Source organism: Oncorhynchus kisutch, linkage group LG14 (genome assembly GCF_002021735.2).
Source record: "Oncorhynchus kisutch isolate 150728-3 linkage group LG14, Okis_V2, whole genome shotgun sequence".
Lineage (NCBI taxonomy): Eukaryota > Metazoa > Chordata > Actinopteri > Salmoniformes > Salmonidae > Oncorhynchus > Oncorhynchus kisutch.
Window position 1 is genome coordinate 80,006,569 of NC_034187.2, and position 24,336 is coordinate 80,030,904.

Genomic DNA, 24,336 nt, shown 5'->3' on the forward strand with positions numbered 1-24,336 from the left:
ATCCAGAAAATGGCCAAAGAGTAAAACCAGCTCGCCTGCTTTTACACTATAATTTGACTATTAGATGTTCAATGTTATTAAAAATATATATATATATATATTTCAAAAGGAATAACTGGATTAAAACAGGAGTTCAGTTCACGTAACAGAGTTGACCTTCAAATGAGGGACATACTTCAATGAATCACTAATCACATTAAAATAAATCTTCAGAAATTACTTTGTCAAAGCAACAAAATAACTATGGGCTTTACAATGACGGTGAAAACTTGGATAAATGTTGAAGTTAAGTGGGATAGAATCTTCTTAAGTCACACCGGTGTAACGGATGTGAAATGGCTAGCTAGTTAGCGGTGCGCGCTAAACAGCGTTTCAATCGGTGCTCTTGCTCTGCAAGGGCCGCGGCTTTTGTGGAGTGATGGGTAACGATGCTTCGAGGGTGACTGTTGTTGATGTGTGCAGAGGGTCCCTGGTTCGCGCCCTTGTATGGGCGAGGGGACGGTCTAAAGTTATACTGTTACACAGGGACATGTCAAAATGCTGTATTTTTTTAAATTCTCCATGTGGTCATTTCATATAACAGGCTTTTTAAAAAAACATATTGCTGTCTACAATTTCTACTTAATATATCAAAGGGATGCACACAAAATGTACTCTTTGTGGAAAGACCATAAAGCTGAATGTGTGTTTTGTAATACCTGTCTTTACTCTGAATGTATTAGTACTTTGTATCCTTTAAAAAAAACGGACACTTAAACACAGCCATTACAACTAGGTATTTAAATAGCTATACGGTTTTTGAGTTTTAAAATGCGCAATTTGGATTTAACAATCTAAGTAATACATTCTTTAGATTGGTTTATGCAAATACCATTAGAGCATGGACCTAGATATTGTATTTGATGTAACCTTTTTCTGTCTAGTATTATTCACAAACTTTTATTCGATTCGCTGCGAGCCATGTTTCTTTTGTCTATCTGCTGAACCCCCTCGCGCTCCTCTTGTTCCATTCTCCATGCGGTCGCGCGCACGCGGTCGGTAGGATTCCGGGGGCCGTGTTAGAACTACTTTGAAATTACATTCTTCCTTCCTCCTACGCTCTTCTCCTTGAGGTTATAATTGATTTGACAAAGTTTGAAAAGTAAAATCAATCTAGTGGGATCACCTACTCTCACATATCTAATCATGTAAGCTCAGTGATCGCCACAAGGAAGGAAAGAAGGATTTTGATAGTTCAATTTCGAACACGGCCCAGTTCCTCTGTAACGAGGGGGATTTGCGCTGCCGCGTGCTCGCGCCCGCCCCAGCAGGCACCACCGATTGTTGACAAAGACGCCGCGAGACGGAGAAGAGAGCCCGAGCCTTGGTTTTAAGCCACCGGAGGACTACGGTTGAAGACACCGTCCGTTTACCGAGAACGAGGAAGGAGCGCGAGCGTCTTGAAAATCAACCGTGAGTCACAATGAACCGCTTTGTGTGTGTCAATTTCGTTTAATCAGCCCGGGCAGCTAGCTAGCTACCTCCATCGGGTCATTTCATTCCTCTTCCCCCCTCCCTCCCCGTGTGATCCGTTATCATATGCTGCTCATTTCTACCATTTAACCCGCGAGACTTGCCGGGTTATAATAGCTTTCCGTCTTTCTTTGTGTCTTGTCTCAGTCTCCCCCTCCTTTCGCCATCAACCTGAAGGTGTGGCCGGATCGAGGCGATTCGGTAATAGTGTCTTTGCTTTAAACAGTTGTCGGACAGGCGCGTGAAGAAGAGATCCCCCCGGGTAACCACATGCACCTTTACATACCGACAGAATGATCACAGTGGGCCGGGATGGGTTGGTGTCGGTGTAATTAACGTCAGTCGCAAGGAGTCTTCCATACATAGAAGAACCAGGAGGACGGGGTCCAGGCGAGGTCCGGCCGGGCATGGTGTGATCTGAATCGGGCAGCCAGTCTGGGTCTGACCGGTGATCACCCGTCCTTTCCCCGGAGCCTGCGTGGCCCCAAGCCACGTCCAGAGCCCTCCAAGATGGGGAAGTGTGACGGGAGAGTTACACTGGTGGCGATATGTTCACTGCAGCTGGTGAGTGTTTGTTGCAGTGAGGTGTGAATGGGAAAAGGTGTGTGATGCTTATCCACAATAACCACTTTGTCCCTGTTCCCATCCCTCTCCCACTCACTGAATCTAAGAGAGTGAGAAAGATGTTCTGACTGAAACGTTTGAACTATTAACAGTGTGTCACATTATTGGCAACCACAGGACAAGTGTGTGTGTGGTGATCACTGTAATCTGGGAGACCATGCTTTTAAAGTAACATCAGGAAAATAAGAGAGCTCGCTTCCTCTCATCTACATCCTGCCCTTCCCCTCATCTACATCCTGCTCTTCCCCTCATCTACATCCTGCTCTTCCCCTCATCTACATCCCGCCCTTCCCCTCATCTACATCCTGCCCTTCCCCTCATCTACATCCTGCTCTTCCCCTCATCTACATCGTGCCCTTCCCCTCATCTACATCCCGCCCTTCCCCTCATCTACATCCCGCCCTTCCCCTCATCTACATCCTGCCCTTCCCCTCATCTACATCCTGCCCTTCCCCTCATCTACATCCTGCCCTTCCCCTCATCTACATCCTGCCCTTCACCTCATCTATATCCTGCTCTTCACCTCATCTACATCCTGCTCTTCTTCTCATCTACATCCTGCCCTTCCCTTCCCCTCATCTACATCCTGCCCTTCCCTTCCCCTCATCTACATCCTGCTCTTCTTCTCATCTACATCCTGCCCTTCCCCTCATCTACATCCTGCCCTTCCCCTCATCTACATCCTGCCCTTCCCTTCCCCTCATCTACATCCTGCCCTTCTTCTCATCTACATCCTGCCCTTCCCCTCATCTACATCCTGCCCTTCCCCTCATCTACATCCTGCCCTTCCCTTCCCCTCATCTACATCCTGCCCTTCCCTTCCCCTCATCTACATCCTGCCCTTCCCTTCCCCTCATCTACATCCTGCCCTTCCCTTCCCCTCATCTACATCCTGCTCTTCTTCTCATCTACATCCTGCCCTTCCCCTCATCTACATCCTGCCCTTCCCTTCCCCTCATCTACATCCTGCCCTTCCCCTCATCTACATCCTACTATTCTGCTTTCCCTGCTCTCACTCTTGTCATCCTGCTACTCTTTGTCTCTTTGGTCAAAACTTTTATTGCTGTGTCTTATTTTCAACTTTTTATTTTCAGTGTTTTTATTAATGTGTGTGTGTGTGGTAGTATGCTGTAGTTGTCGTTTGTTTATTTGATTGTGATATATTGTGTGACAGTGGGTACTTTGGAATACAGCTTATTTTCAGTAGTTTGGGGAGTTTGTGTGTCTGTGTGTTGGGGGGGGGGTAGTCCCTCGGCTGGTGCTCCTTGCAGTTTCCATGGAAACAACTGCAGCATACTGTGTGTGTGAGTGAGAGAGAGAGTGAGACAGTTGTTTCTTTGTGTGTCCCTGTGCATATCCCAGAGAGGGATTGTTTTAAATTGCAATAATGTAATACCATAATGATCCCCTAGATGTATCTTGTGATTTATGTGTGTGTGTGTGTGTGTGTATAGATGGCAGCGTTCCAGAGACAGGTGTTTGACTTCCTGGGCTACCAGTGGGCTCCTATCCTGGCCAACTTCCTCCATATCATGGTCGTCATACTGGGGATCTTTGGAACAGTGCAGTTCAGATCCCGCTACCTCATACTGGTGAGACACATGCATACATGTGTGTGTGTGTATATATATATATATATATATACACACACACACACGGCGATACTGATTATTGGTGGACCCCAAAAAAAGCCGATACTGATTAATCGGCCGATTTTTATATATATTTATATGAAATAATGACAATTGCAACAATACTGAAGGAACAATGTTCAATTTGGTTTAAATAATGCAAAAACACAGTGTTGGAAAAGATAGTAAAAGTGCAATATGTGCCATGTAAGAAAGCTAACGTTTAAGTTCCTTGCTCAGAACATGAGAACATATGAAAGTTGGTGGTTTCTTTTAACATGAGACTTCAATTTTCCCAGTTAAGAAGTTTTAGGTTGTAGTTATTATAGGACTATTTCTCTCTATACCATTTGTATTTTATGTACCTTTTGACTATTGGATGTTCTTATAGGTACTATAGTATTGCCAGCCTAATCTCGGGAGTTAATAGGCTTGGTCATAAACAGCACAATGCTTGAAGCATTGCTAAGAGCTGCTGGCAAACGCAGTAAAGTGCTGTTAGAATGAATGTTTACGAGCCTGCTGCTACCTACCACCACTCAGTCAGACTGCTCTATCAAATCATAGACTTAATTATAATATAATAAAACACAGAAATACAAGCTTTTTGTCATTAATATGGTCAAATCCGGAAACTATCATTTTGGAAACAAAACGTTTATTATTTCAGTGAAATACGGAACGGTTCCGTATTTTATCTAACGGGTGGCATCCCTAAGTCTAAATCTTCCTGTTACATTGCACAACTTTCAATGTTATGTCATAATTATGTAAAATTCTGGCGAATTAATTAGGGTCTTTGTCAGGAAGAAATGGTGTTCACACAGTTCGCAACGAGCCAGGTGGCTCAAACTGCTGCATATAGCCTGACATAATTTCCCTAGTTAATATTGCCTTCTAACAGTAATTTATTTTTACTACATTTTTTATTTGATTTATTTCACCTTTATTTAACTAGGCAAGTCAGTTAAGAACAAATTCTTATTGTCAATGACGGCCTACCGGGGAACAGTGGGTTAACTGCCTTGTTCAGGGGCAGAATGACAGATTTTTTTTAACCTTCTCAGCTCTAGGATTCGATCTTGCAACCTTCCGGTTACTGACCCAACACTCTAACCATTAGGCTACCTGCCGCCCCTACATATGCAGGTTTTAAAAAATATACTTGTGTATTGATTTTAAGAAAGGCATTGATGTTTATGGTTAGGTACATTACTGCAACGATTGTGTTTTTTTTCGCGAATGCGCTTTTGTTAAATCATCAAGTTGAAATAGGCTGTGATTCGACGATAAATTAACAGGCACCGCATTGATTTTATGCAACGCAGGACAAGCTAGTTAACCTAGTAATATCATCAACCAGTTAACTAGTAACTAGTGTGTAGTTAATTAGTGATTATGTGAAGATTGATAGTTTTTTTATAAGAGAAGTTTAATGCTAGCTAGCAACTTACCTTTGGCTCCTTGGTAGTCAGCCTGCTACACAGTCTCCTCGTGGATTGCAATGTAATCGGCCATAATCGGCGTCCAAAAAGGCATATTACCGATTATTACTTGAAATCGGCCCCAATTAATCGGCCATGCTGATTTTAATCGGTCAACTTCTAATACACACACACACCCCATAACCCCTCTTTGTCTCTGTGTATATCAGTATGCGGTGTGGTTGGTGCTGTGGGTGGGATGGAACTCCTTCATCATCTGTTTCTACCTTGAGGTGGGACACTTGTCTCAGGTAAGAGATGTGTGTGTGTGTTTATAACGTGTTTATCATGTATTTGTGTTTATAACGTGTGTTTATCATGTATTTGTGTTTATAACGTGTTTGTAATTGTCACATGTGCTGATTACAGCAGGTACCTTAAAGTGAAATGTTAAATGTTTACTGTTTAGATAAAGTGTTAAAGTATTTACTAAGATCAACTAGGGAGGAGGGGGGGGGGGGGGGGGGGTGTAATAACAATAATACAAAAATAATTAAGGAGCAACAAAAAAAGTGACAGTAGCGAGGCTATACAGGGGGTACTGGGTAGCCATTTGATTAGCTGTTCAGGAGTCTTATGGCTTGGGGGTAGAAGCTCTTCAAGAAGCCTTTTGGACCTAGACTTGGCGCTCCGGTACCGTTTGCTGTAAGGTAGCAGAGAGAACAGTCTCTATGATTAGGGTGGCTGGAGTCTTTGGCAATTTTTAGAGCGTTCCTCTGACTTGCACTAACAAATGTAGTGCCTTGCCGTCGGATGCCGAGCAGTTGCCATACCAGGCGGTGATGCAGCCAGTTCTCGACGGTGCAGCTGTAGAACTTTTTGAGGATCTGAAGAGCCATGCAAATTGTTTTCAGTCTCCTGAGGGGGAAAAGGCATTGCCGTGCCATCTTCACGACTGTCTTGGTGTGTTTGGACCATGTTAATTTGTTGGTGATGTGGACACCAAGGAACTTCACGCTCTCAACCTGCTCCACCACAGCCCCATCGATGAGAATGGGGGTGTGCTCGGTCCTCCTTTTCCTGTAGTCCACATTTATTTCCTTTGTCTTGATCACGTTGAGCGAGAGGTTGTTTTCCTGGCACCACCCCGCTAGGTCTCTGACTTCCTCCCTATAGGCTGTTTCGTTGTTGTCGGTGATCAGGCCTACCGCTGTTGTCGTCAGGAAACTTAATAATGGTTTTGGAGTCGTGCTTGACCATGCAGTCATGGGTGAACAAGGAGTACAGGAGGGGACTGAGCACACACCCCTGAGGGGCCTCCATGTTGAGGATCAGCATGGCAAATGTTGTTACCTACCCTTACTACTTGGGGGAGGCCCGTCAGGAAGTTCAGGATCCAGTTGCAGAGGGAGGTGTTTAGTCCCAGGGGCTCTTAGTTTAGTGACGAGCACTTCATTGCTACAAACGTGAGTGCTACGGGTCGGTAGTCATTTAGGCAGGTTACCTTGATGTTTTTGGGCACAGGGACTATGGTGGTCTGCTTGAAACGTGTGTATTACAGACTCGATCAGGGACAGGTTGAAAATGTCAGTGAAGACTCAGAGTACACGTTCTGGTAATCTGTTTGAATGTTGACCTGTTTAAAGTTCTTACTCAAATCGGCTACGGAGAGTGTGATCACACCGGGAACAACTGATGCACTTGTGCATGCTTCAGTGTTGCTTGAAGCGAGCATAGAAGTTATTTAGCTCGTCTGGTAGGCTTGTGTCACTGGGCAGCTCGCGGCTGGGCTTCCCTTTTTGTAGTGTGATTTACAACATGTTAATAATGTGTGTTTATGTATGGATGTGTTCATAACACGTCGTGTGTGTGTGTGAGTGTGTAGGACAGGGACATCCTGATGACGTTCAACACGTCGCTGCATCGGTCCTGGTGGATGGAGCACGGCCCTGGTTGCCTAGTAACGCCGGTGTTGGACTCCCGCATCGCCCCCGACGACCACCATGTCATCACCGTCTCTGGCTGTCTCCTTGACTACCAGTACATTGAGGTGCTGAGTGCCGCGCTACAGGTTCTACTGGCTGTAAGTAACACACCAGGGTTTCCCTTCGGAAAATGTGGCGCCGGCCGATTGACCAGCGACGTTTTAATTTTCCAGGACATTTTGAGAAATTTACCGATATCCATATGGCGTCCACCCCACAATGCTCAGAATGACAGAAAATTACATTTCGATTATGGTAATTTATCTTAACAAAACAATGGCGTGCGTCCTTCTTAACGAATTCCGATGCGCACGTTGAAGTTGTTAGAATACCTGTCCACGTATACTCTTCCTCAGCCAACAAGACGAGCAACGAACTGCGCGAGAAAGAAATGGCCTATTTCCAAACAGAGGACCGGTCCCTGGTTGTTGTTTGCTTAGTGTGTCTAGGTACAACCTCTATGTTGTGATTGGCTACCTGATTGATCCTGCCAGTAGCATATGCTTGTCTCAAAGATGAAGCCATGCAAGTCTAAGTACACACGGCCGGGAACAGTGAAACTGCGAATGGCTCATTAAATCTGACAGTTGTGGGACGATAGATCCCAAATTCATACATCCAGTACATCAAAAAAAAGCATTGAGGCTGATGCAACAGATCAGAATGTTTGGCTTAATTTTAATAAACGTATTTCTTCACATTATAGCTGCGTAGCAATGCACACGAGGCAGTAGGCTACGTCCGAATGTCAAAAGCACAATGCACATGCGAGTGGGTTTCATGTGACGGAGAATAAAATATCTGTTGTAAAGTTAAACAACTAGCATTGGGTTGCTAATATGACTAGGATTGTGCCTTTGGCTACCGGACGTTAAAAGAAAGTTGATTTGATAACCAATAGAACGTAAGAGAAATAAGCTACTTGTTTCAACGGCACATGGAGGTCTCTCTAAAATAACTGCCTCTACGTTTAAAGGAAAGGATTTTGGCTCGGGCTACTTTGAAACAAGGTAAAACATTCAGGTTTCACACAATGAAACGTATGTTTTCAATCTGCATACTGCCTCCAGCTCACATTGCAAAGCGTTGTGTGATGCGCTGAAGCCTGCCTACCATTGCCTAAGCACTTGAATGGCGAATCGGGAACCACGCTTAAATTACTAGTTGAGAAATAAAAAAGAGTATATTTTTTAATCGTAGCCATCAAAAACGTTTTCATGCGATTGCATTTCGAATTGTTGTGGAATTATTAACCTAAAGACCGATTTTAATTGATTTATTAAGAATGACCGGGCAAATGTATGTATGTCCATCACCTCGTATTTCTATCAATGAACAGGTTAAAAAGCCTTACTTTGCAATGGGATTTTTAAAAATTCTCCTGGCTGTCCGGTGCCAATTTTATTTATCAGCTTTTCAGATCTTTTTTTTTATTGGCCTGAAGTTGGTTATTATTGACTAACGGAAACCCTGACACACACGTACACACACACACGTACACACACACACGTACACACACACGCAACATGATACTAACCTTAACCTCTTTGTCTCTCTCTTAGCTCTTTGGCTTTGTGTATGCCTGCTATGTGAGCAAAGTCTTCCAGGATGACGAGGATAGCTGTGAGTGTTGCGTCTGTCTGAGTGATCCATTTATCTCTTTATTCTGTCTTGTCTGGGTGTTCCGTCTGGGTGTTCCGTCTGTCTGTCCCGTCTGGGTGTTCCGCCTGTCTGTCTCTCTGTCCCGTCTGGGTGTTCCGTCTGTCTGTTCTGTCTGGGTGTCCCATCTGTTCTGTCTGTTCCGTCTGTCTGTTCTGTCTGGGTGTCCCATCTGTCTGTTCTGTCTATCTGTTCTGTCTGGGTGTTCTGTCTGGGTGTTCCGTCTGTCTGCCCCGTCTGGGTGTTCCGTCTGTCTGCCCCGTCTGGGTGTTCCGTCTGTCTGCCCCGTCTGGGTGTTCTGTCTGTCTGTTCTGTCTGGGTGTTCCATCTGCCTCTGATCTCTTTCTCTCTCTCAGTTGATTTCATTGGTGGCTTTGAATCCTATGGTTACCAGCCTCCTCAGAAGACCTCACACCTCCAACTGCAGCCCCTCTACACGTAGGTAACCTCTTAACGTTTCAACCTTTACCTCACGGTGACCCCTTGTCCTAGTCCTTCCATTCCGCAACGGTTCAGAACAGCTAGTGCACATATGACATTTTGCGACGTTTTTGTTCTAATTGGTCTTCAGCAAAGGTTTTTTCGGCTGTTCATGCACACAAGCCGAAGTTTACACCCCTTTTTCCTGATTGGCCAACAGTAGAGATTCTTAGTGTTTGTTGTCATTCAACAAATGACATTGTTTTCATGCACATTTTTACCTTTACAAATACTGCACCAAACATCTTAGTTAGATGTAAAATTGCGCAACTAAGATCTCCTTGACAAAAACGTAAAAATGAATGACAGATTTGCGTTAGATTCATTCAGACTATTTTGAGGAAGTGTGTACTGGCTACGGTGTCTCAAGATGGACAAACGTTTTTCAAGCGAAGGTCTTTTAAGGGAGTATGCGAGCACTCGTTTAGCCGAGTTCGGCGGAAGGCTTTAACAAAATATATATTATTTATTGTGTGACCTACTTTCTAATTGAACTGTATGATATGTCTGTCGGTCTCATCTCTGTCTCTCTCTCATCTCTGTCTCTCTCTCATCTCTGTCTCTGTCTCTCTCATCTGTCTCTCTCTCATCTCTGTCTCTCTCTCATCTCTGTCTCTCAGGGCCGGGTAGGGGAAGGAGGCGCCCCCATCAGACCACACCTCAGAGGTGAAGCTGTCGCCTTGGGAACAGAGCACTCACTCTGCGTGTCACAGTACAACTGAAAGATGGACTCACCTGTGTGTGTATGTGAGACCGTGTATGTGTATGGTAATCGAGGGTAAACTGACTGATACCCCTGAGGTGAATGTACAGAGGACAGGGTGGAACCAGCCATTCTATGGGAGGTGGGGGACACTGGGCGTGGTCACTTGTTAATGGACACGGAGGATATTGAGAGGACACTGCACCTGCTGGCTCTTTGCACTCCTAGGACCCTGTGTGTGTGTGTGTGTGTGTGTGTGTGTGTAGTTCTAAAGGACTAGCTGAATGACCTCTGAACTATTGTGGGAGGGGCCTCAAGTCACATGGGGCACGGCTCTTCATGTTGTCATTTTAGAATGTGAGGTCATAATAGAACAGTCGTACCCCCAATCCCCAATCTCGTCCCTAATTTTGTTGTGACAGGGTGACCCCGTGTACTCACAATCACAGCAAAAAAGCAGAAGTGGGTTTGTCGTGACTGTGTGTACACTGCACCAATTTTAAGGATTGGGCTTTAGTGTCTCTGGGGAAAGATGTGGGGATTCTGTGCATGTAAATATCCGGTTGATTGGTTGTTTTGTTTTTGGGGGTGGGGAGGGGGTTGCGTAGCCACGCCCCATTTACATTTCTCCTCACTTTTCACGACCAAGAATCGTCCTTGATGACTTTAGAAATGCTTCCTCCCTCACACACCTTACTACCCTTTCTTCTGTTATTCTCCCCCCTCTCCACTTTATTCACTCCTTCCTTTCTTGTTATTCTCCCCCCTCTCCACTTTATTCACTCCTCCCTTCTGTTATTCTCCCCCCTCTCCACTTTATTCACTCCTTTCTTCTGCTATTCTCCCCCCTCTCCAATTCATTCACTCCTTCCTTTCTTCTGTAAAAAAGAAATCCCTGGTCTGACTTGATGATATTAATGTAAGGAATACAAGGACACTGATTAATTTTAGGTCAGAAATGTCTGGCGGAGGACAGAGAGGGAGGGAGACTGTATTTATGAAGTGGTTTCCTGGGTAAGACAGGTAGTAGTAGGAGACATTGGGAAGGGGGTTGGTGAAATAAATAAACAGTTTCTAAATTAAATCAGTCCTATGTTTTCTACACACACACACACACACCTTTGGACAAATTGATACTTTTCATTGAAGTTGAGTAATTTAGCAGACATTCTTATCCAGAGCAATTTACAGGACCAATTGGGATTAAATGCCTTGCTCAATGGCACATCGGCAGATTTTTTCCAAACTAGTCGGTTCGGGGATTCGGACTAGTGACCTTTTCAGTTGGTGACCCAACCCCTCTTAACCATTTGTTAACCTGCCGCTACCGCCCTCTTCGCACTGGCAGTTCGTTGGTTCACAATGCACCAGTCTAGTAGAGCAGTGGTTCCTACATTTGTTTTTGGTTACTGTACCACCAAATGATTTTTCCTCTGCCTGGAGTACCCCTTAACCTTAAGTACCCCCTGTGTGCATTTTATCATCCAGATCCAGCCTCATGAACACCCTCTGTGTGCTCAGGAGTCAGCATGTTGTTATGGCTACGGCTGGACTCCATTACCATAGTTCTCTGAACATTCTGCACAGACTTTAATCGATACCTGTTATTAGGTATGGACAGAACGTTGACTGGGAATAATGAACTGTCCACACACTCCCCTAACCAGTGTTATAGACACCACTATAATCATTATTATGAATGTATTTGAGATCATTAGTGTATTTTTGCCCAATGTGAGAGAACAACGCATGTCAACAGAGCCACACGTATGTATAACAAAGGGATTGGTGAGAGACCATCCCCTCCCAGTTGGCGCAATGAACCGCACTCTCTCTGCTCTCCTCCGTTCCCATGATGCACCGCGTCTGCCTGTCTCTGCTCCCCTCCGAGCCGCCATGTTTTCGGAGTGAAAGCCTGGAAATCTGGATAGAGAACCGGGGCTGAAATCTTCAACCATCCGCCCTCTCCGCCTGTAAGTAGCCCTCACCCGGGAGCACAGTGTGCCTCTAGCCGCCTCAAACAACACATCGCCCGATGTATTGCCTTTCCCGGGCCGTAAACATACTTTTTGTGGGTTATTTTAAAAGCTGTGTTGCTTCCTCCCTCCCCTGCCGCCTCCGGTTGTTGCCGTATTCCGCTCTAGTCAGACAGCTAGGGCCTTTGTTAGCTAGCTAGCTTACACCGGCATGGAGACCTGTAGAGCCCGGGTACCGGTGTGTGTTACTGGTAGAGGGGGTGTCGGGGGCGAGTTGCTCTGGTCGCTGGCTTGGAGGTCTGGTATTGTTTGTTGATAGACAAACATTGGGTAGTTAACTACTGGAACCAGTTCCGTGGTTAACATCAATACATGCCACTTAAGCTAGCTAGTGAATACTCCAGTACATGGATAATGTAATTACCTAGTTATATGTCAACCAGACAAACACACATTTACTTACGTCCATTTTCATGTCCTTATTGGCCTCGATTTGTTTAGTTAGTTGGGTGGTGTGAGTTGTGCCTCGGCGACTGACTGTTATCTAGTTGACACACAAAGCTATGTTCCGTTTTTGTTGTTCTGGCCCAGGTGGACAGGACAGTAGTTCGCAGTGATAATCGATCCACGGTATTAAATAAGGATTAATCCAGTTGTGGGCAACAATGCTATTTCCGGCTGGCGAACGTGATGAGAGGAGACTGCTCGCTAACGTTACTGATTTCCGGATGTTATCAAAGAGGTTACGTTACCCTAGTTACCCTAGCATACACCGCTGAGAAATGAATGGCTGTTTGTTTTCTGCTTGCATCGGGATAACATATATTTTCAGACCCAAATACACCGGAAGTATTTGTTTGTTTTGCTTGTAAGTGGTTGTCTGGATGGCAGGAGCTAGCTAGCTGGCTGGCTAACTAACATTGCCTGCAGAGGGGGGCGTGCTTGTTATGGCATAACTCTATGCATGGAGGCGAGGGTGGGTACTTATATTGGGCCTATTTCACACATGCACAGGTGTGTATTATATGCATGTAAAATTGGCAAAGTTTAAAAAAATGTAGCGTATCCCATCTCCCCCAGAGGCACCCTCGGCCAGGGTCAGCCATTTATTAATAGCGAGAAAAATTTGGATTGTGTATGTACGCTTCTGACCCATAATGGATGGATGTGTGTGTGAGGTAGAGAGACGTGTTATGCGATTTGACAGATTCATTTTCCAAATACTTTTGTGGCTTCCTGTCCATCAGAGGTTGGCGGGGGTTGAACGCTAAATAAAACATAGAACAGACCACCTGGTTGTCTTGAACATTTGCTTATTGACTGAACACACCCCATGTCTGTTGAGTAGGTGGAATCCACATCACCTGGCTGGGCCACATTCAGCAGGGCACAACGTTGTGTTAATGTTCCAGATAGAAAGGTCATGAGTAAAACTGATGTGATTTATTTTCTGCAAGTCAGAGAAGCATGTTTGTTCTGCAGAATATATTTATTCAGAGGGGGTCAATGTAAATTGTCCGGTGGCAATTTTTATGAATTGTTCAGCAGTCTGACTTGGGTGTAGAAGCTGTTGAGGAGCCTTTTGGTCCTAGACTTGGCGCTCTGCTGTTGCTTGCCGTGCGGTAGCACAGAAAACAGTCTATATCTTGGGTGACTGGAGTCTCTGACAGTTTTATGGGCTTTCTTCTGACACCACCTATTATATAGGTCCTGAATTGCAGGAAGAGTGGCCCTGGTGATGTACTGTGCCGTACGCACTACACTCTGTAGTGTCCTACGGTCAGATGCCGAGCAGATGTCATATCAGTTGCCATACTAGGCGGTTTGCAACCGGTCAGGATGCTCTCGATGGTGCAGCTGTAGGACCTTTTGAGGATCTGCCCTCTTCACGACTGTCTTGGTTTGTTTGGACCATGATAGATCGTTGGTGATGTGGACACCAAGGAACTTGAAACTCTCAACCCACTTCACTACAGCCCCGTTTGACCCTCCTTTTCCTAAAGTCCGTGATCAGCTCATTTGTCTTGCTCACATTGAGGGAGAGGTTGTTCTGGCACCACACTGCCAGTTCTCTGACCTCCTCCCTATAGGCCGTCTCATCATGGTCGGTGATCAGACCTACCACAGTTGTGTCGTCAGCAAACTAAATGATGGTGTTGGAGTTGTGTATGGCCACGCAGTTGTGGGTGAACAGGGAATACAGGAGGGGACTAAGTACAAAAAAACAAAAACAAAGCTTTGTGGGTACTATGGTGTTGAACGCTGAGCTGTAGTCGATGAACAACATTCTCACGTAGGTGTTCCTTTTGTCCAGGTGGGAAAGGGCAGTGGGGAGTGCGATTCAGAGTGCGTCATCTGTGGATCTGTTTGCACGGTATGCAAATTAGAGTTGGCCTAGGGTATCCGGGAGGATGCTGTTGATGTGAGCCATGGCCAGCCTTTCAAAGCACTTCATGGCTACTGACGTGAGTGCCACGGGTTGGTACTCATTTAGGCAGGGTACCTTCACTTCCTTGGGCACAGGGACTATGGTGGTCTGCTTGAAACATGTAGGTATTACAGACTCGGTCAGGGAGAGGTTGAAAATGTCAGTGAAGACACTTGACAGTTGGTCTGTGCGTTCTTTGAGTACACGTCCTGGTAATCCGCCTGGCCCTGCAGCTTTGTGAATGTTGACCTGTTTAAAGGTTTTGTTCACACAGGCTACTGAGACCATTCACACACATTCATCCAGAACAGCTGGTGCTCTTGTGCATGCTTCAGTGTTGCTTGCCTTGAAGTAAGCATAAAAGGCATTTAGCTCGTCTGCTCGCGTCACTGGGCAGCTCACGTCTGGGTTTCCCTTTGTAGTCCATAATAGTTTTCAAGCCCTGCCATATCCGACGAGCGTCAGAGCCGGTGTAGTAGGATTCAATCTTAATCCTGTATTGACGCTTTGCTTGTTTGATGGTTTGTCTGAGGGCATAGCAAGATTTCTTATAAGCGTCCAGATTAGTCTTCGGCTCCTTGAAAGCGGCAGCTCTAGCCTTTAGCTCAATGCGGATGTTTCCTGTAATCCATGGTTTCTGTTTAGGATCTGTACATACAATCACTGTGGGGACGACGTCATTGATGCACTTATTGATTAAGCCGGTGACTGAGGTGGTATACTCCTCAATGTCATTGGATGAATCCCGGAACATTTTCCAGTCTGTTCTAGCAAACCAGTCCTGTAGTGTAGCATCTGCATCATCTGACCACTTCCGTATTGAGCGAGTCACGGGTACTTCCTGCTTAATTTATTTTGCTTGTACGCAGGAATCCAAAGTATAGAGTAATGGTCAGATTTGCCAAATGGAGGGCGGGGGAGAGCTATGTATCCATCTCTGTGTGTGGAGTAAATGTAGTCTAGGATTTTTTCCCCCCTGGTTGCACTGGTGACGTGCTGGTAAAAATTTGGTAACGCTGATTTAAGTTTGCCTGCATTTAAAGTCCACGGACACTAGGAGCGCCTCTTCTCGGTGAGGATTTTCTTCTTTTCTTATGGCCTTATAGAGTTGGTTGAGTGCGGTATTAGTGCCATCGTTCAGTGGTGGTAAATAGACGGCTACGAATAATATGAGAACTCTCTTGGTAGATAGTGTGGTCGACAGCTTATCATAAGGTACTCTGCCTCAGGTGAGAAATACCTCAAGACTTCTTCAATATTAGACATCGCGCACCAGCTGTTATTGACAAATAGACACACACCCCCACCCCTCGTCTTACCAGAGGTAGCATCTCTGTTCTGCCGGTGCATGGAAAATCCTGCCAGCTCTATATTGTTTGTTCAGCCACGTCTAAGTGAAACATAAGATGTTACAGTTTTTAATGTCCCGTTGGTAGGAATATCTTAATAGTTGGTCATCAATTTTATTTTCCAACGATTGCACGTTAGCAAGAAGAATGGAAGGCATTGGGAGTTTACTCGCTCGCCTCCGGATTCCCGGAAGGATCCCCGATCTGCGTCCCTTTTTCCGGTGTCTTTTCTTCACGCAAAAGGCGTGGATCTGGGCCTGTTCCAGTGAAAGCAGGATATCCTTGTCGTCAGACTCGTTAAAGGAAAAGGTTTCTTCCAGTCCGCGGTGAGTCATCGCTTTTCTGATGTCCAGAAGTTATTTTCTGTCATAAGATGGTAGCAGCAACATTATCTACACAATAAGTAAAACATATATATTTTTTTTACACAAAATGAAAATAAAATAATTTGCACATTTGTTTGGGAGAATGTAAAACATCAGCCATGTTCTTCGTGGCCATCTTTACATTATAACTGTCAGAGACTGTGTTTCTGTCTAAACTCTAATGTAGGCCTACATATTACATATGGTGAACTAAACCAAACCAAAGTTACACCTGAGTTCTGTTTCCTACCTACATGACTGAGCTACCTTCACACCATCTGTAACTAGTGAAAGGTAATAGACTAGTGGTAGGCTGGGCGACATCGCCAAAATATCTTAACACAATATATTTCTTATTTGTTCGGTATTTTATGTTTTCTAAATAATAAATGTTCTAAATATGTTGTATGAACATAGAATGGCAACAAATAATTAATAGTAATAATAATTAATTGTAATAATAATTAATAGGAATAATAATTAATAGGAATAATAATTAATAGGAATAATAATTAATAGGAATAATAATTAATAGGAATAATAATTAATAGGAATAATAATTAATAGTAATAATAGTTAATAGGAATAATAATGAATAGGAATAATAATTAATAGGAATAATAATTAATAGTGGCTCTAATGGGCTTTCTGTATTCTGATTTGTGTTTTATATTCAACCAAACTAGGACAAAACTGACAGTGAAGTAGACCAAATTTGTTTGAACTTTTAATTGATATATCTCCCCAAATGTTTTATTCTGTATTTTTTTTCCCCGAGAAAAGGAATCCGTTTTTAGTTCCATTTCATACTGTCAGTTAAATCCAACATGGACACCACCACGGGAGTCAGTATGATGTTGATAGAATTGGACCTCTTCTTTCCTCTGGGGCTAGGCTGTGTGGGTGTGATTGTGACACTGTGTGGGTGTGATTGTGACACTGTGTGGGTGTGATTGTGACACTGTGTGGGTGTGATTGTGACACTGTGTGGGTGTGATTGTGACACTGTGTGGGTGTGATTGTGACACTGTGTGGGTGTGATTGTGACACTGTGTGGGTGTGATTGTGACACTGTGTGGGTGTGGGTGTGTTTGTGACACTGTGTGGGTGTGATTCACAACATGCTGTGTATTGAGATAAAGGGACCCTCCCCTCTTTAATATGTAAGTTGGTCAGATGTTTTCACAACTCAAATGTGGCCTAACGTCATTAGAAGAAATATTCAGGCCTCAACCACAAATAAATCGGAAGGATTGGCACGGTTTAATTAGAAGGAATTAGGTTCCGATAATGTTTCCTATTCATTTGGGACAGAGGATGGTGTTGTAAACTATACATTTAGCTCCAGTACTCCAGACATTAAACCACTTTAGAATATGTTGTCAGTCAAATTGCAAAAAATAAATAAAATAAACGACAACACTAGCGGGTGGATCAAAATGTTGATTGCAGTCCCTGCAAGTGTGTGTGTGTGAATCCTTTCTATACTGTGTTTAAAAGGAGTGTAGTTTGAGTTGTGTGTGTGTGTGTGTGTGTGTTGAAGCAGTGTGTGTGTGTGTTGAAGCAGTGTGTGTGTGTGTTGAAGCAGTGTGTGTGTGTGTTGAAGCAGTGTGTGTGTGTGTTGAAGCAGTGTGTGTGTGTGTTGAAGCAGTGTGTGTGTGTGTGTGTGTGTGTGTGTTGAAGCAGTGTGTGTGTGTGTGTGTGTGTGTGTGTGTGTGTGTTGAAGCAGTGTGTGTGTGTGTGTGTGTGTGTGTGTTGAAGCTGTGTGTGTGTGTGTGTTGAAGCAGTGTGTGTGTGTTGAAGCAGTGTGTGTGTGTGTTGAAGCAGTGTGTGTGTGTTGAAGCAGTGTGTGTGTGTGTGTGTTGAAGCAGTGTGTGTGTGTGTGTGTGTGTTGAAGCAGTGTGTGTGTGTTGAAGCAGTGTGTGTGTGTGTGTGTGTGTGTTGAAGCAGTGTGTGTGTGTTGAAGCAGTGTGTGTGTGTGTGTGTGTGTGTGTGTGTGTGTGTTGAAGCAGTGTGTGTGTGTTGAAGCAGTGTGTGTGTGTGTGTGTTGAAGCAGTGTGTGTGTGTGTGTGTGTTGAAGCAGTGTGTGTGTTGAAGCAGTGTGTGTGTAACTAGAGCCAGACCGATATTATCAGCCGTTACAAGACTTTTACGGATTTATTTGTATCTCCGTTTAAGTCTTTACATGGCTGTGAGACGATCTTCCTCTGTCGCGCTACAAACCGGACACTTATCACCCAACACATCTACACTAGTTGGAGAGGAGAGTGAAATTCTGTAACTAACTGTTACTGCTTCTACGGCGAGTAGATACAAGCTTGCCAGCTCAATAAAGAGCCAAAAATGTTCACTGGCCGTATACTGTTAGGTAAAGCGCCACGGTAGGGTGTCCTGAGGTGAAGCGCCACGGTAGGGTGTCCTGAGGTGAAGCGCCACGGTAGGGTGTCCTGAGGTGAAGCGCCACGGTAGGGTGTCCTGAGGTGAAGCGCCACGGTAGGGTGTCCTGAGGTGAAGCAAGTGCCGTGCTAAGAACATTCATCGTCGTGGCAACGTTAATGTTACAGCCCCTTAGTGAAGCCCTCTAAATCTGGCCTGTTATAATTAAGCAATAAGGCCTGCGGAGGTGTGGTATATGGCCAATATACCGTGGCTAAGGGCTGTTTTTAGGTCCACGGCGCAACGCGGAGTGCCTGGACACAGCCCTTAGCCACGGTATATTGTCCATATACCACAAACCCCTGAGGTGCCTTATTGCTATTATAAACTGGTTACCAATGTAAGTAGAAGAGTTGTAAAAAGAATTGCCTGAGACACTAAGAAAACACAACATAGCACTTTGTTGCTAAGCTTTAATATATGGGTTGTCAAGGACTGGTTCAAATGTACATTTACCACCCCTATCGAGCCAGCAGTGGGAGAGTACTTGACTCCATTCACTGAGGGTTATTGCTATCCGGGATCCTTGAGACATCTAAACCTTAAAGAGGAACTGACAGTGTTTTAACTACTTTGCAGATATGAAACAAACAGACAGTCATATCAGTGAAAAAAATAAAATTCCCAGTTTATTCTACAAAAGCAATGATAACGTAATTTTTTTAAATTTATAATTTTATTTATGGACAACCGGGGGCACACTCCAACACTCCAACATAATTTACAAACAAAGCATTTGTGTTTAGTGAGTCCACCAGATCAGAGGCATTAGGGATGACCAGGGATGTTCTCTGTTTAGTGAGTCCTCCAGATTAGAGGCAGTAGGGATGACCAGGGATGTTCTCTGTTTAGTGAGTCCACCAGATCAGAGGCAGTAGGGATGACCAGGGATGTTCTCTGTTTAGTGAGTCTACCAGATCAGAGGCAGTAGGGATGACCAGGGATGTTCTCTGTTTAGTGAGTCCACCAGATCAGAGGCAGTAGGGATGACCAGGGATGTTCTCTGTTTAGTGAGTCCACCAGATCAGAGGCAGTAGGGATGACCAGGGATGTTCTCTGTTTAGTGAGTCTACCAGATCAGAGGCAGTAGGGATGACCAGGGATGTTCTCTGTTTAGTGAGTCCACCAGATCAGAGGCAGTAGAGATGACCAGGGATGTTCTCTGTTTAGTGAGTCTACCAGATCAGAGGCAGTAGGGATGACCAGGGATGTTCTCTGTTTAGTGAGTCCTCCAGATCAGAGGCAGTAGAGATGACCAGGGATGTTCTCTGTTTAGTGAGTCCTCCAGATCAGAGGCAGTAGGGATGACCAGGGATGTTCTCTTGATAAGTGTGTGAATTGGACAATGTTCTGAGTACGGGTGTCAGGGATGTAACGGAGTAAACAGTACATTTGTTTTTATTTTTTAGGAATGTAGTAAAGTAAAAGTTGTCAAAAATAGAAACAGTCAAGTAGAGAGACCACAACAATCTACTTAAGTAGTACTTTAAAGTATTTTAAACAGAGTATTGGTTCAGAGTATTGACTATGTACCGGCATCCCCCCCTGGATATTGTTTTCCTGCTGCTCTTCAATTACTTGTTACTTTTATCTCTTATTCTTATCCGTACTGTTGGGGGCTCATAAGTAAGCATTTCACTGTGAGGTCTACCTACACCTGTTGTGTTCGGCGCGTGTGACTAATAACATTTGATTTGAGTACTTTACACCGCTGTCTATGCTCTTGCTTGTCAGAAAATGTATATTAAAAAAAAGAGTCTCATTCGTCCTAGGGGTGTATATTAATACGATTTCTCTTTGCTAAAACTTTTTCAGTTCCACTTTATCCTCTAACCTGAACCCTTATGGTAACCATTTTAAATGTAAACTTCAATGGGGTGGGGTTGTCCCAAGGATCCCGGATAGCAATGGCCCGTTCACTGAGGCAATGTTCCGGGTGATATTTCTGATGTTTGTCCTTTTTCCAAGTGACAACCACCAGAATTCTGTGGCTACAGCCCTACAATCGACAAACACAAAACACCGGACACGTTTTCATTGTAGAGGTCGACCGACACACACGCACACGCACGCACGCACGCACACACACACACACTATGGAACACCACCCTAACGATACTCTACACTAGAGATCGACCGATTATGATTTTTCAACGCCGATACCGATTTATTGGAGGCCCAAAAAAAGCAGATACCGATATAATCGGCCGTTTTTCAAATATATATATATATATGTGTGTGTGTATATAATAATGACAATTACAACAATACTGAATAACACTTATTTTAACCTAATATAATACATCAATAAAAATCTATTTAGTCTCAAATAAATAATGAAACATGTTCAATTTGGTTTAAATAATGCAAAAACAAACTGTTGGAGAAGAAAGTCAAAGTGCAATATATGCCATGTAAGAAAGCCAACGTTTCAGTTCCTTGCTCAGAACATGAGAACATATGAAAGCTGGTGGTTCCTTTTAACATGAGTCTTCAATATTCCCAGGTAAGAAGTTTTAGGTTGTAGTTATTATAGGACTATATCTCTCAATACCATTTGTATTTAATATACCTTTGACTATTGGATGTTCTTATAAGTACTTTAGTATTGCCAGCCTAATCTCGGCAGTTGATAGGCCTGAAGTCATAAACAGCGCAATGCTTGAAGCACAGCGAAGAACTGATGGCAAACACACAAAAGTGCTGTTTGAATGAATGCTTACGAGCCTGCTGCTACCTACCACCACTCAGTCAGACTGCTCTATCAAATCATAGACTTCATTATAATATAATAAACACAGAAATACGAGATAGCAAAAATATGAAATAGCAACGAATCCCTTTGAAAACAGCCTATGTAATTCGAGTCAGTTATTTTAGTTGAGTGTGAAAATTGTCTGCAAAGTGTAAATAAGATACTTTTGCTTTCCGTTCGTCCCATTTCCCAAATATGTCTGTTACATTTTCTTTTTATTACTCAGAAAGTCAAACAAGTCCGTACAATTATTATTATTATTATTTTTTGAATGACAACAGTTCATCTCTCAATGTGACTAATCTTTCCAACACTCCCTCTCGATAACCATCAAGCCTCGGAGTGAAATGGAACATTCTCATTCTCTCTGAGTTCTGTGCTTAGCTCTTTTGCTGACAGTTCTTCTCGGTGTATCATACTCGATGCGAACTAATTGCAAAAATCACTGAAGTTGGAGACATATCTCCCTCACTAACTTTAAGCGTCAGCTGTCAGAGCAGCTTACCGATCGCTGCAGCTGTACACAGCCCATCTGTAAATGGCCCATCCTAACTACCTCATCCCCAGATTTCTTTTTCTGCTCTGTTGTACACCAGTGTTTCCACATCCTCATCTGCACATCACTCGTGTACATTGTCATTACTTCGCCACTATTGGCCTATTTATTGCCTTACCTCCTTACTTCATTTGCACACACTGTATACAGATTTTTCTATTGTGTTATTGACTGTACGTTTGTTTGTGTAGCTGTGTTGTTTGTGTCGCACTGCTATGCTTTATCTTGGCCAGGTCGCAGTTGTAAATGAGAACTTATATATATATATATTTTAATGCGTCCGTATGGCTGAGGATGACTCATTCATAACTAGAGTGCAGAGGCCTGCCTGCCGCCCCGCCATAGATAGAACCCCATCTGTACAAAGCCCCATCACTCAATCCCATATGGAATCTGTTTTTTGTCAATCTACAGTGGGGCAAAAAAAGTATTTAGTCAGCCACCAATTGTGCAAGTTCTCCCACTTAAAAAGATGAGAGGCCTGTAATCATAAGAAGCATTGGGGACAGGTGCTTTTATACCGATAAGTTCAAACAGGTGCCATTAATACAGGTAACGAGTCGAGGACAGAGGAGCCTCTTAAAGAAGAAGTTACAGGTCTGTGAGAGCCAGAAATCTTGCTTGTTTGTTATTGACCAAATACTTATTTTCCACCATAATATGCAAATAAATTCATAAAAAATCTTACAATGTGATTTTCTGGATTTTTTTCTCTCATTTTGTCTGTCATAGTTGAAGTGGTACCTATGATGAAAATTACAGGCCTCATCTTGCCCCACTGTAGATATATTTACATATAGATATATAGATATAGATAGAAATTGGATTTTGAAAGATTGAAATAGGCTTTCGCTTGTATAGTGTCTCAAACACCACTAACCAAATGCGGAATTGGTCAGTGGCTCTTTAAGAAATCTGCTTTCTGAGTATATTTGGAGGGCTGTTTTAAGCACGGTCCATGATGTTATGATGATATTTTTTCAGCTACAATAATACAAAATATTGTCAGATATATCGGTTATGTGTGAATATTTCAACTAACGGTGTTTGTCTCTTCCCCAGGCCGTGGTGGAATGAGCAGCGTGTGTGTGTTGAAGGGTAAAGCAGTGCTCTGGCAGGCCTCGTTCAGCCCCCACCTCAGAACTTCAACTCCCAGCATGCCGGTGGTGCTGAGCAACGGAGGACACGCCCCCCCGGCCGGACAGACCCCACATGCCCCGCCACCAAGCCAGCAGGTAAGGGATGGAGACCAGGGCATAAAATGAACACCTGCCAAATGCGGTTAGATTTTTGGCATTGGCCGGTATGATGTGTATTTCACCAGGGCTCCACAGGATGAGCGTTTCACTCGCATTTGTGAAATCAAGTGTGATCACATTTTAAAGTAAAATAAATCCTGCAGTAGCTGTTTTCAAAGTATTTGTGCCGTTTTTGTTTCATAGCTCAAATAACTACGACTCCTATATACCGTAATTTCCGTACAAAAAACCGCTACTTTATTCCCACGCTTTGAACCTCACGGTTTATACAATGACGCGGCTAATTTATGGATTTTTCCTGCTTTCAAAAAAAAACTGAGCACCGTCACATAATGCCGGTGTTTCGTTAAAGCCTATTTATTTTTGTTACAAGCCGTGTTTCATTTAAAAGCTGTGTAAAGTTAATTTGTTTCAATGTACCGGTAGGCCCCTGTGGCTTATAGACATGTGCGGCTTATTTATGTACAAAATAAATTTTTTAAATAATTCAGTGGGTGCGGTTTATATTCAGGTGCGCTTAATAGTCCAGAAATTACGGTAGCCTATTCCACCTCGCGCGACAACTGCCTGGCGTTCCTCCGCTTTTTCTTCGTCTTCTAACTCGTGCTACCATGGTAACCTCCCGCCCTTAAAGAGGCAGGCGAAGATTTGTCTCATCTGTGATATTTTGGATTGAATGACTTTGGCTTTCAAATGGCTTTCAAAAAATGAAATCAAAACAATATACCACATTACCTCTTACTAGTAATACATTTGTTTTTGAAACAAAGCATGCTCATCTGTTTTTGAAACAAAGCATGCTCATCTGTTTTTTTGTGTTGGTGTAATTTTGGCGTGGGGGAAAATAATTTGGCCGATTTTAATTTTTAATTTTAATTTTTTCAATTAAATAAATAATAATATAATTTAATTAATTTAAATAATAAAATAAAATAAATATATATTCTAAAATAATGATAATAATCTGAGTGGCTGGTAGATTTTTAAATCTATGTCATGTCAGACTGCAGTACACGTCACACAGACTGACAGATGTTCAGAGATGTTAGCTGTGTGTGTGTTGCAGGGCGTGGTGGGTACGGGGCGCTCTCAGGATGATGCCATGGTGAACTACTGCTTCCAGCGGCAGCACGGAGAGCAACCTGGCAAACACCGCTGGCCCACTGGGGAGAACATCCACGACAGCCAGTACTG

The 24,336-nt window shown here is 43.6% G+C and overlaps 2 protein-coding genes across 5 annotated transcripts in view; both read left to right on the forward strand.

The window, feature by feature from the left end:
* The first annotated feature begins 932 nt into the window (after nucleotides 1-932).
* LOC109883789 (sodium/potassium-transporting ATPase subunit beta-1-interacting protein 1) lies at nucleotides 933-11,102 on the forward strand. Of its 4 annotated transcripts, none has more exons than XM_031789031.1 (8): nucleotides 933-1,452; nucleotides 1,805-2,076; nucleotides 3,591-3,728; nucleotides 5,422-5,502; nucleotides 7,077-7,274; nucleotides 8,739-8,799; nucleotides 9,192-9,273; nucleotides 9,936-11,102. In XM_031789031.1, the coding sequence occupies exons 2-8, from the start codon at nucleotides 2,023-2,025 to the stop codon at nucleotides 9,943-9,945; spliced, it is 624 nt and encodes a 207-aa protein (XP_031644891.1). In that variant the 5' UTR covers nucleotides 933-1,452; nucleotides 1,805-2,022; the 3' UTR covers nucleotides 9,946-11,102. The 4 variants fall into 4 exon arrangements, with proteins under 4 accessions (XP_031644891.1, XP_031644892.1, XP_020331408.1 ...); XM_031789032.1 differs by having other exon boundaries at nucleotides 1,038-1,452; nucleotides 1,739-2,076; nucleotides 9,192-9,277; XM_020475819.2 differs by having other exon boundaries at nucleotides 1,038-1,452; nucleotides 1,739-2,076.
* Nucleotides 11,103-11,826: 724 nt separating this feature from the next.
* LOC109881187 (pumilio homolog 1-like) overlaps nucleotides 11,827-24,336 on the forward strand; it is a 53,748-nt gene continuing 41,238 nt past the window's right edge. The window contains exons 1-3 of the mRNA XM_031789275.1: nucleotides 11,827-11,991; nucleotides 22,946-23,118; nucleotides 24,209-24,330. Of these exons, the coding sequence (XP_031645135.1) occupies nucleotides 22,957-23,118; nucleotides 24,209-24,330 (284 nt within the window). The 5' untranslated portion in view covers nucleotides 11,827-11,991; nucleotides 22,946-22,956. The remainder of the gene's footprint in view (nucleotides 11,992-22,945; nucleotides 23,119-24,208; nucleotides 24,331-24,336) is intronic.

Coding starts and splice junctions, on each gene's coding strand:
- LOC109883789 (XM_031789031.1), top strand. CDS start 2,023: ATGGGGAAGTGTGACGGGAGAGTTACACTGGTGGCGATATGTTCACTG. Junction 3,729..5,421: donor GATCCCGCTACCTCATACTG/GTGAGACACATG, acceptor TGTGTATATCAG/TATGCGGTGTGGTTGGTGCT. Junction 5,503..7,076: donor AGGTGGGACACTTGTCTCAG/GTAAGAGATGTG, acceptor GTGAGTGTGTAG/GACAGGGACATCCTGATGAC.